At 59.3% G+C, this 18,259-nt stretch overlaps 1 protein-coding gene across 2 annotated transcripts; it reads right to left on the bottom strand.

The window, feature by feature from the left end:
* Positions 1 to 2,430: 2,430 nt before the first annotated feature.
* ANKRD13D (ankyrin repeat domain 13D) lies at positions 2,431 to 15,519 on the bottom strand. 2 transcript variants are annotated; one of them, XM_050956180.1, is made up of 15 exons: positions 15,375 to 15,519; positions 12,827 to 12,962; positions 12,310 to 12,434; positions 11,080 to 11,125; positions 10,559 to 10,702; positions 9,969 to 10,158; positions 7,772 to 7,838; positions 7,345 to 7,426; positions 6,233 to 6,294; positions 5,866 to 5,996; positions 5,365 to 5,522; positions 4,318 to 4,482; positions 3,930 to 4,093; positions 3,592 to 3,671; positions 2,431 to 3,189 (listed from the first exon to the last, which is right to left on the bottom strand). In XM_050956180.1, the coding sequence occupies exons 1-15, from the start codon at positions 15,462 to 15,464 to the stop codon at positions 2,898 to 2,900; spliced, it is 1,932 nt and encodes a 643-aa protein (XP_050812137.1). In that variant the 5' UTR covers positions 15,465 to 15,519; the 3' UTR covers positions 2,431 to 2,897. The 2 variants fall into 2 exon arrangements, with proteins under 2 accessions (XP_050812137.1, XP_050812138.1); XM_050956181.1 differs by having other exon boundaries at positions 12,827 to 12,973; positions 15,375 to 15,462.
* Between the last annotated feature and the right edge of the window lie 2,740 nt (positions 15,520 to 18,259).

The raw sequence follows: 18,259 nt of genomic DNA, 5'->3' as shown, positions 1-18,259 counted from the left end.
TTTATGCCTGGCGACTTTTTCCCCCTTTGTTCTTGTGCCAACATTGTCCTTTATTTTAAATGGTTTGTCTCCCTCCCTGCTGTACTGATAGAGACAGCTCTGCTCCAGCTTCATTTTGCTGGGCTAAACAAACCAAACTCTCCCAGTCTTTTCTCGTCTAACAGTCCTCTGCTCATAGAGCCATCAAAGTATAGGGCTGGAAAGGGCCATGAGAGGTCATCAGGTCCAGCCCCCCCATGCTGGGGCAGGACCAAGTAAACGTAGACCATTCCCAGGCAGGGGGTTGTCCCACCTGTTCCTAAAAACCTCCATGATGGGGATTCCACAACCTCTTGGTTCCAGAGCTAACTACCCTTAGAGTTAGAAAGTTTTTCCTACCATCTAACCTAAATATCCCTTGCTTCAGATTAAACCCATTAGTTCTCACCCTGCCTTCAGTGGACACACAAAACAATTGACCCATGGTCTCATTATAACAGCCCTTAACATATCTGAAGACCTTATCAGGTCCCCCCTCAGCCATCTTTTCTCAAAACTAAACGTGCCCTGTTTTTAACCTTTCCTCATAGGTCAGTTTTGTAAAATCTCTGATCATTCTTGTTGCTCCCTGCTGGCCTCTCTCCAGTTTGCCCACATCCCTCCCAAATCATGCACCCAGGGCTGGTGCAAGGATGTTTCGTGCCCTAGGCAAAACTTCCACCTTGCACCCTCCCCCCCTAAAGTGCCCCCCCAGCAGCTCCCCACCCCGAGGCACCCCCCGACCCCAGCTCACCCCTGCTCTGCGCACGAATCAGCTTAGGCGCCACAAGCCTGGGAGGTGAGAGAAGTGAAGCAGCCACGGCATGCTCGGGGAGGAGGCGGGGCAGGGGTGCGCTGGGGCAGGGAGTTCCCCTGCGTGCTCCCCCCCCTTACTTGCCGCAGGTGGCCCTCCCCGCGCTCCCCTGCCCCAGCTTCCTCCGCCTAAATGCCGGCGGTGACCTGGGCGGCTGAAGATGCGGCTGCCACGGTCACTGCCGAAAAAAATGATGCCCCCCAAATCCTAGCACCCTAGGCGACCGCCTAGGTTGCCTAAATGGTTGCACCGGCCCTGCATGCACCCGGAACTGGACACACGACTCCAGCTGTGGCCTCACCAGAGCTAAGTAGAGTGGGACAGTTACCTCTCATGTCATACATCCTAGAAGCCCTTTTCTCTGCACTAGTTCTGAATTCTTGAACACAGGTGCCCAGAACTGCGCACAATTCCAGATGAGGTCTCACCAGTATCTTGTACAAACAGCACGAACCCTTCCCTACCTATACAGGAAATACCTTACCTGACACATCCTTGGATTCCATTTGCCTTTTGCACGGCCATATAACCTTGGTGGCTCACTGTCATCCTGTGATCAGCTCGTATGGGCAGGTCTTTCTCCTCTGTTCTTTCCAACTGATGAGCACCCAATTTAGAGCAGAAATTCTTCTTTTTAAGACATTACTAATGTGAAGGGAGTGGCAAGAAGGGGGTAAGGTAGGGGGTGGACATGGGGATTGCAACTCAGGGATTCATGGAGCTAGTGAAAGCCAGTGCAACCACTTGGCCCCTTCTCTGCTCTAGACTCTCAGGCTCAGGCATGGCCCCCTTGCCCACTGGGCACAGGCGTAGCTGGGTCTTGCCTGGCTGTTGAGTATGTCCAAGTCTGTAGTGGACAGGAATAGCACATGAGCCCTCTAGCAGCACTCACGAGAACCCATCCAGAGCAGCAGTGGGCACATAGCCACGCCTGGCACACCCAGGTGTTTCTGTCCTGTAAAGAAGCAAGATGCAACCAAGCCCCCTGATAAGCGGCAAGGCCTCCCAGTACCAGCAGGACACTGTGCCCCCTTGGGGACTCTGTCTGCATTGGGAGAAGCTGGCCAGAGAGGGACCCCAGAGCAGAGGGGATGCTCCGAGCAGGATACTGGGTCCATTCCCTCCCTCAGGCAGCTGATGCACCAGTAAAGGCCCAGCCAGAATGACATGCACAATGAAGGGAGCCAGGGGGCTGGTTGGTTTCTCCTTTTATTTCATGGTTCCTGCTGCACAGAGGCCCTCATCTGGCCCCTGTGGGTGCCAGGAGGAGCCGCTCAACGCAGCTGTTCCCTTTCCAACCTTTGGAGTTGAGTTAATAAAACAAAACCCACCTTTCGCCCTCCCCATTCTAGAGCTGCAGAGGTATAAATAAAATAAATTAAACAGGCAGGAGAGGACATGGCAGCTACGCACAGGAGGTTCGGGAGGCGAAACACAGGACTGAAAATGATTGGCCCTGCTTCGATTTGAGTGTCACATTCCATCTCTCCCACCAATGTAGCATCCCCATCCTAGTCATCAGGTTTCTGGCCCTGCCCCATCACCTCTAGCCCCACCCTCTTCATTGCCCTCACGGGCTAACAGGACACAGTCAGAGAGAAAGAGAAAGAATGTGTATGTGGTGTTACACCCAGTTTCAGAATCCCACGAATTCCACCAACATGAATTAAGAGTCCAGTTGGAAACTGCGTTCTCTACAGCAGAGGGTTCTCCTTAGCCTCTGCCACTCTGTTGCTGCTCCTCTCCGCCATTCCCTCATTCTTCTCTTTCCTCCTAGCCATACAAAACTTTCCTCCACCAGGCAGGGGGAACAGAATAACCATTTTAAAAAAACAAAACAGAAGAGTTAAATTAAATAAGACCCAAGAGGCAGCAGGACAGAGCCCTGGGAAAGGCAGAGGGTGTCTCGTCAAGTCCAGTCCTGCCCCCTGCAAGACAGGGAGTGGGGAATGGGACGGGTACCCCCCTCAAGGTTAAAAATACAACAGCAAAGCCAGGGCACTGTGGAGCCCCTGGGAGTCTTGGGGGAGGCTAGGTTCACGGCCCCCTGCTGGTACGCTGGGCATTACTTCTCCGTCAGGGAGAGCTGGAGGATGCGCTGCAGCTCCTCATCCTCCTCACGCCGCCGGCGCTCCTGCTCCTCCTGCTCCCGCGACGACAGCTCCATGGCCAGGCGCAGCTGCTCGTCAAAGCTGGGGTAGGCTGGGGGAGGCAGGGCCGAGGAGGAGGAGCCATTGGTGCTGGGGGCCAGGCTGTCCTCAGGAGGGACGATGCTGTTGTCGCTGTTGCCTCCGTCACCAGACTCAGTCGCAGCCAGGCCTTGCCCCGACTGCAGGAATATACTCTCCTGGATGGCGCTGCGGGAGAGAGATGTGGGTCAGCAACTGCCCTCACAGTCCCGGCCCCCAAGACCTGCCTCTCCCTCACAGCTGTGCCCCTTCTTCACAACTCCACCCCCCACCCATCAGCACTTGACTCTCACAGCCCCAACCTCCACCAACCAGCCCCTCCCTCACAGCCTTGCCCCCCCGCTGACCAGCACCTCTCTCTCACAGGCCCATCCCCTCACCAACCAGCACCTGCCTCTCACAGCCCCACTCCCACCACCTGCCTCTCACCACCTCACAGCCCCACCCCCACTGACCAGCCCCTGCCTCACCCTGCCAGCCCAGAGAACGGCTATGTGGGAGGCCAAGGAAGGAAGGGGTTTGCTGCCTGTGGAGGTCCTGGCACAAAGCTCATCCCACTCCAGAACTCACCGCTCCAGCTGCAACTCCTCGTCATAGGAAGGGGGGTTGGAGCCTGGGCGTGTGTTGGTTAGCGCCTCCCAGATAGTGACCTGCAATCCAGGACACCAATCAGCATATGGGAATATTCCCCTCCCTTGCTCAGTCAGAGACCCCAAATCCCACACCCCTGAACCAGCCAGATAGCTCCCTACCTCAACCAGACAGGAATAGAAGTAGGGAGCTGGCATGCCCTAGAGGGGGAAGGCCCCATGTCCCATTCCCTGCCCCCGAGCCCACCAGTCCCCTGCACCCTGGGGCCGGATCGGAGCTGGTGCCCTGAGAGGAGAAAGGCCCTGCATGGATCTCACCTGGTCGGTCTCGGTGCCAGCGTCAAGTAGGCTCTGCTGGATGGCAAACTGCAGCAGGTCATCATCCTCGTCCCGCATGGGCTCATTGCGGCCAGCACCCAGCATAGCGTAGCCCTGGGGCACCTCGAACACTATCGAGTCCACCTCGCAGGGGAACGGGAACACTGGGGAGAGGGGGACGGAGTGAGAGTGGCCCATACCCCACTGGGATCACAGACACACTGCTCCACCTGTAGGAGTTTGCCCCTCTCAGAGAGACACCCACCCCCCACACATACTGCCTTGGCCCTCTACCCCGTGGAGACTGGGGTCAATAGGGGTCACTGGGGGGTTTGCAATGGGATGCCTGGTGTGCACAGCTCCCCCTACCCCTTGCAGGTTCCCCTACCTTTGGGGTTGGGGGGCGCCTCTGCCCCTGCAGCTGGCTCTCTGGCGTCCCCTGGGGAGGAGCTGGGGGCAGGGCCACAGACCCGCACGGAGCTCAGCGACTCATCGCACCCACACAGGTTGCTGAAGGTGATTCGTGCATTGAGCACATGGAAGAGGGGGATCTCTGGTGTGTGTGAACACAAAAGCGTGAGACACTGGGAGCAACAGATGGTACAGCCCCCAGGCATGCCCCTCACCCATCAGCCACCCTGGCCCAGCTGCCCTCGGCCCCAAGCCACACCTCCCGAGCTCCCCCATCCTGCCCGGCCCCCAGCCACTCTGGCCCAGCTCACCACAGCCCCCAGCCACCCCTCCCCCTCATGATCCCTGCCACTCCTCCCCATCCCTCAGACCCCCCCCCCTCCAGTTTCCCCATCCTCCCTGGCCCCCAGCCTCCACCCCCCTCATGATCCCTGCCACCCCTCTCCAGGTCCTCCAGCCACCACGGCCCAGCTCCTCACAACCCCCAGCCACTTCTCCCCTTCACGATCCCAGCCAAACCTCCTCTACCCCTCAGACCCCCCTCCCCAGCTCCCTCATCCTTGCTGGCCCCCAGACTCCCTCCTCCTCATGATCCCTGCTGCCCCTCCCCTGCCCCATAACCGCCACTCCCCCCAGCTCCCCCATCCTCCCTGGCCCCCAGCCACCCCAGCCCAGATCCCCACAGTCCTCAGCCACCCCTCCCTGTCATGATCCTTGCCCATCATCCCAGCCACCCTACTCCATGATCCTTGCCACACTTCCCAACTCCCCTGCCCCCAGTCCCTACCACCCAACTCCAACTCCCCCTCACTCTGGGGGACCCCTGCCAACCTTCATACCTCCACAATTGGCCCTCATTTCTCCCAACTCCCCCAACCCCTCAATGCCCACATCTCCAGCCACCTCTGTGCCCCTCAGACTCCCCAGATCCCAGCCATTTCTTCCCCTCCACCCGTCCCCTGCCCACCCTCTATCGCTCTGCAAATTGAGCCAGGCCACCCCCCCTCAGATCTGCCCCACTCACCAATTTTGACAGGGAAGCCGGGTGGCAGCTTGAGGGTGATGAAATCGCGCAGCTTGGCGAAGTGGGCGTTACTGATGGCCATGAGGTCAATGATGGGCGTAACCTGCTCCACCAGCGACAGGGGGTGATCCTCGCACAGCCACAGCGTGGCCTTGAACCTGTCATGGCCGGGAGAGCATCACAGCCAGCTGCCACAGCCCCAATTCCTGCACGGCACTGGCTACGCAAAGCAAGGGACCAGGGCTGGCACCCTTTAGGGGCAAGCACTCTACACTGCTGTCCCAGAAGCCTGGGTCCCATTCCCTGTCCTGGTCTCTCCCGCACTCTGAGGGCTGGGAGCTGCAGGAACTTCTAAGGTTGAACTCACTGCCCTGCCATCCCAGACACCTGGGTCCCATTCTCTGGCAGAGGGGAGCTAGAATTAGGGTGGATTTTCCACGCTATGCAGTATTCTCCCTCTTTGCTGCCATCCCAGTCCCCCACCCCCACCTCCCACCTCACCTTTGCACCTTGCTGGACATCTCAATAGGGCGGCCAATGTTGCGGGCCTCCAGGTTGAAGCTGGGGTCGAAGTACTCCTCGGGGGTGATGGCCGTAGGGTTGGTGAGGGTGGCGGACTGCAGCACAGGGGCCTGGAGGGGGTAGGCATGGGGAAGGGGAGTCAGATCCCCCATTCACATGCTCTCTGGCTGGGCCCCTTGTGCCGAATTCCCTTTCACTTGCTGTATTCCCCCCACCCCTCACCCTCAAACAGCCCCATCCCCAGATTCTACCCTCATGGCTGGGAACTTGACACTTCTGCCCTGACCCCCGCCACACCAGGCGTGCGTCTCCAGTCCCCAGAGCAGGAGGGGGGCCCGTCACTCACCCCGTTGTGGGAGGCATGCTGCTGGGCAATCCCCAGGAAGGACTGGAAGGGCGTCTTGGACCCTATGGGGTGGGGGGAAGTAGGTTAAACTCAAAGACCCACTGGAGCGTATGAATCTTCACCACCACCATCTCTCCCCAAGGAAACTGCTACCACGCTCATTCTGTGCCCTGGGGAACCTACTCTGGTAGGGCCAGTTCCCCCACTCCCAGCAATCAGGTCTGATGTGGGTGTGGATACAGAACGTTCAGCATCAGGGGGCAGCTTAAACGAGGGCTCGGGGGCAGGGCTTGAGACATGATAGACAGGAGGAGAGGCGAGCTGTTGTCAGTGGGTTGGGACTGGAGGGGAGGGATGGGTGTGGTGCTGTGACTGAAAGGCCAGGGGGTGGGGCCAGGCCCTTGTAGGCGGGTGCTGTGATTGGAAGGCTGGGGCAGGTCTGTCACAAGGGGAAGTAGGGGGCACTGTGGGTGGGCATGTCAAAGCGGGAGGATTGGGGTGCTGTGATTGGATGTTCAGAGTGGGTATATCAGAGGGAGAGGGGGCAGTCTGAAAAGAGGGCTGGGGCCGGACCTCGCGCCAGGATGGACAGTCGCGGGGGAAAGGGTGATGTACTAGGGTGGCAAAGTGTCCGATATTTGACTGGAAAGTCCGATTGATGAGGGGACCTGACAGTGTCCAGTTAGATCTACTGACCGGACGCCCAATGTCCGGTTACTTCGGGTGTGGGAGGTGGGGAGGAGCTGGGTCATAATCTGCTCCAGCCCCTGCTCAGCCAGGTCTGCCTCCTGCCTTCATCAGGCAGCTGCAGCTCCCAGCCCTAGCTCCGCAGGCAAGTCCCTTCTGACGGGGAGAGTTGTGGGGTGGGAGGGGAAAAGCAGCAAGCAACAGGGAAGGGTGGGAGAGGAGTGGATGGGGGTGGGGCCTCAGGGGAAGATGCAGGGCAGGGGAGGTTCCGATACTCCTTATATTACCAAGTTGGCAACCCTATGCTGTGTATATGTGTGGGGCTGGTACTGTGATTGGATATCCAGGATGGATGTATCAGAGGGGAAGGGATGGGCCATTGCAGACTGGATGTTCTGATTGGTTGACTAGGGCCAGCGTGTTACCTTTGGTGCGGGACTTGTCCTGGTCCGATAGATGCTCGGTTCTTGTTTTAGTAATGAGCTCCACATTGCTGGCGCTGTAAACCTGCCAGGACATGGGGTGTGAATCAGCTTTCCCAGCCCCCTCCCCCATGAGCTACACCCCCGAGGGGTGAGCACCTTACGCTGCCATCCCAGACACCTGGGTCCCATTTGCTGGCTTGGTATCTCTAATACACGCAAGCATAGATGTGAGCACGTCCTCTTGCTCCTAGATGCCTGGGTCCCATTCCCCTTCCTGATCTCTCCTCCCTTGGAAAACTGTGAGGCCCCTACAGGCAAGGACTTCACACTGCCATACCACAGGTCTGGGTCCCATCCCGTCCCAGTCTTTCCCTCCCAGTTAAGGTTCCCATCCTGTGCACCCCCAGGATGGGGAACATGGCATTACCTTGGCTTCATAGCCACTGATCACTTCCATCTTCTCCGAGCGCCAGCCCCAGATCCCAGACTTATTCCTGCCAAGATGGAAATGGCCGGGTCAGATGCTGCGTTCCCCTACTTCTGCCCCAGCCCACCCTAGACAGACCCCTCCCCTCCCCCATATGCCCCAATGCCTGGCTGTGGCTCCCCCAGGCTCCCTCCAGTCAGGAGCTGCTCAAGCCCAGCTCTGTTCCTCCCTGGAGCCTCCTTTCAGTGCCCAGCTGTGAATAGAGCTGTTGCACAAGAGCTGCAGGCACGTGCATCCCCCAGCCCTGGCTCTGCTCACCAACCCCAAGGGCAGGCGTGGTACTGAAGGACAAGATGCTCAAGCAAAGGCCTGGTCATCCGCCAACCCTGCTCACTAGCATGAGCGGTCATACGAGGGCCTGTCACATGCACCTCCCCCCCTCACTGCTCACTAGTACACACGGTTATACGAGGGCCCGTCACACATGCAGATCCCCTGCCCCACTCACCATCACACACACAATCATATGAAGACTTATTACCTATATGGATCCCCTGCCCACTCATTAAGACACGCAGCCATACGAGGACCCACGGACCCACTCACTAACACACACTGTTGTGCCTGTCACACACACAGATCCCCTGTCCCGCTCACTAAAACATGTGGTCACATGAAGGCCTGTTGCATATACGGACTCCCCACACTTCTCATTCGCACAGGCAGCCATATGAGGACCCACTGCATATGAGGGCCAGTCGCACATGTGGACCCCTCTGCCCCGCTCACTAGCACGCACACCATCATATGAAGGACTATTGCATATATGAACCCTCTGCCCCTCATTAAGACACGCAGCCATACGAGAGCCCACCACACACGTGGACCCCTGCCCCACCCCACTCAGTGCACCCGGTTGTGCCCATCACACACGCAGATCACCCACCCTGCTCACTAGCAGATGTGGTCATATGAAGTCCCATCGTACACATGGACCTCCTGCCCCTCTCACTAGCATACACAGTCATACAAGGGCCCGTCGTACATGAAGACCCTCCCTGCCCCACTGACTAGCACACACAATTGTGTCTGTCACACATGCAGATCCCCTGCCCCGCTTACTAGCACACACACCATCATATGAAGGACTATTGCATATACGAACCCCCTGCCTCCTCATTAAGACAGGCAGCCATACGAGGGCTCATCGTACACGCGGACCCCTGACCCTCCCAACTCACTAGTGCACACAGTTGTGCCCATCACACACACAGATCACCCACCCCGCTCACTAGCACATGTGGTCACATGAATCCCTGTTGCACATGCAGATTCTTCTGTCCCTGTCACTAGCATGTGCAGTTGTAAGAGGATCCCCTGCCTATCTCACTAGTACGCATGGTCATTTAAGGGCCCATTGCACACACAGACCACCACTCCACCCCATGCTCACTAGTGCACACGGTCGTACAAGGGCCAATCACACGTGAATCCCCTGCCCCGCTTACTAGCACACGCGGTCGTACAAGGGCCCATCACACACATATCCAGCCCCCACCCCGCTCATCAGTTGCGACCACAAAAATGTCAGTCGTGCCAATCCCTGCCTCCCCACTGTCCACAGCCTCTAGCTCAAGGGCCTCTCGTGCACAGCCACCTCACCCGCCACTTGTGCGCTTCTCATAGACTCATAGACTTTAAGGACAGAAGGGACCATTATGATCATCTAGTTTAACCTCCTGCACAACGCAGGCCACACAATCTCACCCACCCACTCCTGTAACAAACCCCTAACCTATGTCTGAGTTACTGAAGTCCTCAGATCATGGTCTAAAGACCTCAAAGTGCAGAGAATCCTCCAGCAAGTGACCCGTTCCCCATGCTGCAGAGGAAGGTGAAAAACCTCCAGGGCCTCTGCCAATCTTCCCTGGAGAAAAATTCCTTCCCGACCCCAAATATGGCAATCAGTTAAACCCTGAGCATGTGGGCAAGACTCATCAGCCAGCATGCTCCTCCTTCCCTCCTCGCATGCTCCTCCTTCCCTGCCCTCCCTGGTCAGTCACGTACTCCCCCGCCTCCCTCTTGTCTGTCCTCATACACCCTGCCTCTCACACTCGCCCCTCTCAGAGGCCTGCCCCTACGTGGTCAGCCTGCATGAATGCCCCCCACGTGTCCTCCCCCTCCCACCCCAGCTCACCGCTCGAAGGCGATGTTCTTGGTGTCAAGGTGGGTGGAGACGATGGGTGAGGTCAGCCGGCTGGCGACGTGCTCCTCGGTGGGCTGCATGGCAGCCAGCATCAGCTCTGGCTCGTGCAGGGCCAGCGACAACGTCTCCGTGTAGACCACCTGCTTGTCGTGATCCACCTCCATCACCACGGCACCCTCCTCTGGCCACAGGGAAAGGGGACACATCAGTGCCACAGTCCCACCCACCCCTGGCCAGGTTGGAGGTGCCATGGTGATGTTGCCTCCGCCTCCCTCCAGGATCCCCTGGGACTCTAGGTGTAGGCGGACTGCTTCCCTGGCCCTTTCCAGCAGCCATATCCCAATGGAGCGCCAACTCCCATTGGCAGTGACCCCATTCCCCTCCCCAGGGCTGGGCCAGCTGGGGTCTCAGCCCCATCTCTGGGAGCCCCTCGTGTTGGGGAGTGGAAAGGGGCCCAGCTCTACTACTTAGTCAGATCGGGGAGGTGCATCCTGCACAGGTCATTGAGGGGAAATAGGGCCCAATTCCCCCAGGGGCAGAGGAATGGGGTGGGGCCCGGAGAGGCTGGGGACATCTCTGACCTTCCCCCTTGAAGATATAGCTGCGCCGCCCACGCTGCCAGGTCATGTGCTCGAAGCCCAGCAGGGTGGTGTCGACCCGCAGGCTCTCGCCACGCTTCCACACCCGGTACACATCGCTCGGGCACACCTTGGAGACCAGGGGCACTGTGGGGGAGGGACAGAGAGTGAGCAGGGGAGGGGCATGGCAGCGTGGATAGCTGCACCCCACTGGGGAGGGTGTGGCCAGATGTCTGCAGTTCCTCCTCCCAGCCAGCAGGGGCTCCATTATGGTGCTGGGCTTAACATGGCCAGGCAGTGCTCCCATCCCCCCAAGCCCCCACGCCAGGCCCAGCTCTGAGAAAGGGAGGCACTAGCTGCTGGCAGATCAGGGGCAGGGTAGTGGCTGGGTGGGGACAATGACCAGGGAGATCTAGTCTCCCCCCTCCATATAGCCGGATATCCCTGGTCTCTGACACTGAGGAAGGAGATTGGGGGTATCCTCCTGCAAACCCCCCTTCGGGAGCCCCCAGGGACAGACTCACCCCAGCTGGTGAACTCCCACTTCATCTCCACATAGAAATCAGGGGCCTGGAAGGAGGAGACAGCAAAGGGATGAGATCAGGCATTCCCAGCAGAGATCGGGGTGGGGGAGATCAGGGTCTGCAGGACGGGGGCAATCCCTGAAGAGACGGGTCTGAGAGATCATGGGAGATTCCCTGGAGGGATGGGGGGAGATCAGAAGGGGGGGGGGAATTCCCTGAAGTGATCAGATTGGGGAGGAGCAGGGGAAGAGAGATCTGGACTTGGAGAGGAGGAGAGATCCCTCCCTGATTGGGGGTAGGGGATAAGAACAGGATCCCAGGGGAAGTGAGGGGATCCCTGCAGAGATCCTGAGGGACAGATCTCAAGCTGGGAAATCCCTAGGGCTGGGTGAGATCCCAAGTGTGCTCCTGTCCAAGATCCTGGGGGATCCCAATGTATCTCCCACTGTGGGCGCCTAGGGCTTAGCTCTCAGGGGGCACCTAGGGGCCAGGAGGGCAGGGGTGCCAGGGGGCTGGGGGGGTCATCTGTACCCCAGGGTGGGATCCCAGAGGGCTGGGGTCCCAGGGGGGTGTCTGTAACCCAGGGTAGGAATGCCAGGCGGCTGGGGCCCCAGGGGGGAGTCTGTACCCCAGGGCAAGGGTACCAGGGGGCTGCAGTCCTGGGGCGCGTTTGTACTCCAGGGCAAGGCTGGCAGGGGGCTGAGGTCCCTGGGGGGGCTGAACCACAGGGCGGGGGTACCAGAGGGCTGTGAGTGGGGGGTGTCTGCATCCTAGGGCAGGGGTGCCAGGGGGCTGGGGTCCCAGGGGTGTGTGTCTGTACCCCAGGGCGGGGGTTCCAGGGGGCTGGGGTCCCAGGGATGTGTGTCTGAACCCCAGGGCAAAGCTGGCAGGGCACTGGAGTCTCAAGGGGTCTGTACCCCAGGGTGTGAGTCCTGGGGGAGTCTGTACCCCAGGGCAAGAGTGCCGGTGGCTGGGCTTCCAGGGAGGTCTGCACCCCAGGGAGGGGATGCCAGGGGAGTTGGGATTCCGGGGGGGTCTGTACCCCAGGGCAAGGCTGGCAGGGGGCTGAGGTCCCAGGGGGTCTGTACCCCAGGGCGAGGATGCCATGGGGCTGGGGTCCTGTGTGTGTATGTCTGTACCCCACGGTGGGGATGCAAGGGGGCTGGGATCTGGGGAGAAGGTGGGAGTCTGTACCCGAGGCCAAGGCTGGCTGGGGGCACACATACTGACCTTGCGCAGTTTGTTGAGCAGCTCGGGGATGCCAGCCAGGCGGTTGGTGGCACGCTGGTAGTCACGGTATTGGAGCACCAGCTGCACCATCTCAGGGTCCCCGGTGCTGACGGCCTCTTGCAGGACTGGGGGAGCGGCAGAGAGGGAGCAACACGGAGCCATCAGGTGTAGGGCACTGCCTGTCCCCTCTATGCACTGGCATCCAAGCCAGCTCCCTCCCCTGCACACACCCCGGGCAAGACCAGCACCAACCTGTTGCCCTGGGCATGCAAAGCCAGATACCCAATGGCACAACACAGGGCCCTCTCGCCAGGTCTGAATCCTGGGTCCATGGACACCAGCCCCCTGGAGCATGGCAGAGGGGAGGCTGAGACCTCCAGGAGCTAGTGGGGGAGATATTCCGTGCCATAGGGCAGGAGCCAAGGGGCTGGTACCAGAGCTGCCCGACTCCCCATAACTGCCCCCCAACCTCCCATACCTGCCCTCCCCCAGCTCCGTGTGCTCCCCCAACCAGTACCTGTCCAGCCATTGGCATTCTCCCTGCCCACGTTGGCGTTGTGCCGCAGCAGCACCCGGGCCGACTCGAGGTTGCCCAGTGACACAGCCAGCTCCAGAGGTGTGCGGCCCCGTGGGTCGATCAACTCGATATCGTGCTGAACGGGAACTGTGGGGTTAACAGCTGTACACCCCCCATACTCCAACGGGCTAAACTAGGGCCCCAGCTGTGCCACTGCTGTCCTGGAGGCCTGGGTCCCATTCCCCATCCTGAGCTCTGGCCTCTCTGCCGGGGCTGGAAGCTGTTGGGCCTCTATGCTTGCCATCCTGGACTTCTGGGTCCCATTCTGCCTGCTCCCTTCCTCCCCAAGAGGACTCTCCTGCCCAGCTCCTCAGCCTCACTCATGCAAAGGTGCCCCTCCCATGGCAGCGAGGGGACGTGGGGGGGCCTTGTCCTGCCCCCTTCCCCTACGGCACCTCCCAACTTGTCAAACTCCTGACTGTGGTTGTAGTGGGCTGCGGGCAGAGATGGGATCATGGGGGGCGCTGAGGGCAGGGAATGTGGGTTTATGCCGCGATCACTCTCCAGACCCTAGTGGTGGTTGGAGAGGAGAGATAAGGGGCTGGGAGGACTATGGAATGGGGTTGATCCCACATCTGCCCTGTGAGCAGATCACACTCCAGTGCCTGGTACTGGCTGCGGAACGTGGGGACCTGGTGAGAGTGATCAGGGCAGGTGAGAGCTGATTAGGAAATAAGGGCTGGGGCTGCCTGGATGCAGTTTGCTCTCCAGCACCTGGTGCCATTTGGAGTGATGCTGGGGTGAGGCGGGGCGGGGGGGCTGGTGGAGGGAAAGAGGAACCAGGGGGACCTGGGGTGGGTGCTGGCTAGAGAGGTCAGGTGGAGGAATGGAGGATGGGGGTACCAGGGTCAGGGTACATAGTGGGGCGATGCTGGGCGTAGGGGATACTGGATGGAGGAGTGGGATTAAGAGGGTACCTAGTGCAGGTACTGGGGGGGGGTACCAGAAAGAGAGGGATAGAGAGTACCTAGTGAGGGTACCAGAGTGGAAAGGATGGAAGATAGGGGTCCTGGTGTGGGGTACCAGGTGAAGGGATGGAGGCTACTCAGAAGGTGAATAGAGAGGGTATCAGGGTGAGGTGGGGGTACCAGAGTGGAGAAATGGAGACTGGGGATCCAGGGTAGAGGAATGGGGATTGGGGGGTACCTGGGTTTAGGGGGTACCCAGTGGGGGGATGTGGGGGTAGGGGACCCCTGGAGAGTGGTGATGCAGGGTTAGTGAGATGCTGGATTGAGGTTCAGGAATGGGGAATACCTGGTGTAGGAATAGGAGTTGGGGGAGTGCCAGAGTAGGATATCCCAGGTGGGTTACAGGATACCTATAGTGGGGATTCCTGATGAGGTGGGGGAGGTCCCAGGGGAGGGGTGTGCCCAGTAGAGTGGAGGTCCTGGGAGGGGTTAGTGGGTCCTTGTGGTGGGGCTACCCATGGGGGGTGGAGTGGGGGCCCCAGGGTGGAGGTTAGGAGGGTCCTCACAGTGTAGAGTCCTAAGTGTGCCTGGTGGGCTAAGAGGTCCTGAGGGGTGCCTGGTGGTGTTAGGGGGTCCCAGAAGTGCCTAATGGGTGGGGTTCCCCAGAGGGTCCCGGAGTGGCTGCAGCAGAGTAGGGATGCCCAGGGAAATGGGCAATTCTGGGGGGTCCCATGGGTATAGGGGTTGCCAGGTGACCAGTACCCAGCAGATTTGCTGGGACGGGGGTCAGTGGAGTGGGGAGTGCCTAGCGGGGTGGAGGTCCTGGGGTGGAAAATGCTAGGAAGTTAAGGCATGGCTGGTGCCTGATGGGGTGGAGAATGTTAAGGGGTCCCAGGCTTTGGGTGGGGGTTGCTGGAGAGTTAAGGAGTCACCCAGCAGGGTGGGGGTGCCCAGTGTGTTGCCCAGGGGTGGCTGGCAGGGTAGTGGGAGCTGGGGTGAGGGGTTCTGGGGGTGCCACAATGGGATGGGGGGTCTGGGAGTTCAGGGGATTTCCATGGTGCTTGGCAGGGTGTGTGGGGGGTCCTAAGAATGACAAGTAGGATGTTGGGGTGGGGTATCCCAGGAGGTCCTGGGGTGCCCAGTAGGGTGGAAGGTCTGGGATGCCTTGAAGGGTTCCAGGAGTGCCCAGATGGGTGAAGGGTCCCAGAGTCTCAAGTGTGCCCAGTAGGGTGCGGTAAATCCCAGGGAGGGTTCTGGGGGTACCAGGGGCACCCAATGGGGTGTGGAGTATCCCAAGGGGAGGCTGGGAGACTAGTAGAGCAAGTGGGATTCTGGGGTGCCCGGGGTGAGGGAGGGATCCCGGGGGGTCTGGATGCCCAGAGGAGTAGGGGGTTCCCCGGGAGGGTCCGGGGTGCTGCTGGGGTCCCGGAAGGTGCCAGAGATGTAAGCGCAGGGGGCGGGGTGTCCAAGGGAAGGTGCCGGAGGTGACCGGCGACTTGGGGTGGGGGAGCCCGGAGAGGTGGGGTAGGTCCCGGGGATGCCCGGCGAAGTGGGGAAAATCCCGGGGGGGGGTCCCGCACCTGCCCCGTGCGCAGCTCGCTCTCCAGCGCCTGGTGCCGGTTGTGCCAGGCCAGCAGGTGCAGCGGGAAGGCGTCTCCGGCCCGGGCCATCCCGTCACCATATCCCCGGCCCGGCCGAGGCTGCGGCTGCCCTGCGCGGCGCTGGCGGCTCCGGGCGGCGGGCGCGGGGCCTGGCCCGGAATCGCTGCAGCGGCCGGGGGCGGTGAGGCGGGGCCGAGCGCGGCGCGGTGCGGCGCTGGGCGGAGCGCGCCGGGCGGCCTCGCTGGGCCCTGGCGCCCCCCCAGCTCCGCCCGAGCCATGCACCGGCCTGGGGCGCTGCCCCGCGCCTGCCCCCCAGCTTAACTGCCCCTTTGGGGCATCTCAGCCCTGCCCGCTGCACCCTAACTAGCCCACAGGACAGCTCAGCCCTGCCCCATTGCACCCTAACTACTTCCCCTCGGGGCTTCTCAGCCCTGCCCAGCCAAATAGTAACTGCCCTCCTTGGGGCATTTTAGCCCAGCCCCCTGCATCTTAACTGCCCTCCTTTGGGGCATCTGAGCCCTGTTCACTTCCCCTGAAGCCACCGTAGCTCTGCCCACCTCTGGCATTTTAACTGCTTCCCCCCATGGGCCACCTCTCTCCCCTGCATCTTAACTGTCCCCCTTGTGGCATTTTAGCCCTGCCTGCCCCACAGGTCACCTGAGCTCTGCTGCCCCGTGATAAGACCGTGATAGTGGAAGCACAGTGTGTGCATCTACATTCCAAGGTGAAGGTGCAATTGCCATGGGGGCATGACTAGCAATGCCAGGACTCTTATGAGAGGGGTAGCTGTGTTAGTCTGTATCCACAAAAAGAAGCAGCTTAAAGACTATCCGATTTATTTGGGCACAAGTTTTCATGGGTAAAAACCCACCTCAGATGCACGGAGGCTTGTTCATGCCAGGACTCTTGGCATCTGCAGCCTGTAGTCAGGCTCCCGAACAGGCTGGTATTGGGGTGGCTAGCCCCTGCCGTCATATTAGGGCTAGCACAGGTCTGCCACCTCCCCTGGATGTGACACTGTATCCTGTGACTGTCAGCTCTTTGAGGCAGGGACTGTGTTCAATGTGTATTGCACCTAGCACAACAGGGGTCCTGGCCACTGCTGGGCTCCTGTGCTATTACCATGCAAATAAATACCTTCAGCCTTACTGCTGCCCCTTTGCGTGGGAACATTTTGCTACAGGCTCTATTATTATATGGTCACTTGTGAAAACTCACAGGAACGCCGGGTGGGGGGAGAGCTAAGACCTGCCTCCCTGAGGCAGGGACTTGCTTAGGGTTATAGGAATGGTTAACACAGGTTAGTGGAAGAGGCAAGATTTGAGCTCCTGGATCTCAGTCTAGTGCATCTTCCCCTAGGCCAAAGGGTATTTTGGGAGGCTAGAGGTGGAATGTAGTTTCCAGTGAAATCAGCCTCAAATTGGCTCATCCCCTTTTAGAAGCACTGTTCATCCTGGCTGACCAAAAAGTACTTTAACCAGCTACATAGCATGAGGGTGGAATTGCTTAATCCAGCAGCACTAAGATGCAGCTTCTTCTGAGGCATGGCACAACAGCTGTTTACACTGGGATCCCTCACCTGGTGCTGAGATGCAGGTGCCTCTGGGGTGGGATGCAGCTGCAGCATATCTGTGTCAACCAGCACTGAGATGCTGCAACCACTGGGGTGGGATGCAGCAGCTCTCTATATAAGTAACACCAAGCTCTGCAATGCATCCATCTCTGGGGTGGGATGCAGTGGCTGTATATATAACTAAAACCAGGCACTAAGATGCAGCCACATATATAAATAATATCCAACACTGAGATGCAGCCACCTCTGGGGTGAGATGCAGCAGCAGATGTAAATATTATCAAGCACTGAGATGCAGCCACCTCTGGGGTGGGATGCAGCAGCCATATATATATAAGCATTACTAAACAATGAGATGCAGTCACCTCTGGGGTGTGCCATAGTGGCTGTTTAAAAGACCAGAGCAACATCCATCACAAGAGTCTGGCTAGCAGGAATGGTCAAGTTTTGCTCAGTTTGTTTCCCACCCATACAACACCTTAGCCTGGGGGCTTGCTGAGGCATCTTTCCATTCGGGGTCCTGTGTTTGCTGCAGGCCCAGGACTTGGCTACTCTGGGCACCCTGGCTGCTTCAGTCCAGCTTGGAGAATCTCAGGGAGGCAGGGTTGGCTGCTGTGATGCAAGCACTGCTGCCATCTGTGCTTCCTGTTTGCAGGCAGAGCTGGTTTGGCACAAAGGCATCAGGATCTGGGGAGATGCCCCTCCCACAGGGTACAGGGCACCACCTTCTGCAGGGATAATAAGAGGTTAGGAAAGGCAATGATAGTGAATCATGGGGAATGCCAACAAAGGAATGCAGGGAGGCAGGCTGGAGTCAGTCAAGCTGGCCGGGGAGCCAGGATGATGAACTTGCTTCTCCCCAAACATGCCAGGGATCTTTACCCACCACAAGGGGCACAAGGCACAGATTGGCTAGGCATGAGAAAGACCTCACCCCCACAGCACAGCACCCTACAGGTACATTAGGGTCAGCACTGACTGCAAGGGGACAGACACAATGTCCTCTACTGAGTCCCTACCCTGCTCCCTTCAGCACAGCACCTCCTAGTGCCAGGCCATGGCATTGGAGCACACCTCCACTGCACCCCCCCCCCCCCCCCCGAGCATTTGGAGCCAGCCCTGCCTGTCTACTTTGCCCTGGGGCAGGTGCTGCCAGCTGCCTGAGCTGGAGAAGGGGCTAACACTGCCTGGCTGTTGCCTTGTTCTATTACAGCTGGTTAAATCCACCTCTCAGGTGGAACCTCCCTCCCCCATTCAGCATCTTGGAACCATTGTTTGCCTTGAAGCAAAT

The sequence above is a fragment of the Gopherus flavomarginatus genome, chromosome 5 (genome assembly GCF_025201925.1).
Source record: "Gopherus flavomarginatus isolate rGopFla2 chromosome 5, rGopFla2.mat.asm, whole genome shotgun sequence".
Taxonomy (NCBI): Eukaryota; Metazoa; Chordata; order Testudines; family Testudinidae; genus Gopherus; species Gopherus flavomarginatus.
The sequence above is the reverse complement of the archived record's forward strand: the minus strand, read 5'-3'. Positions and strand labels throughout refer to the sequence as shown.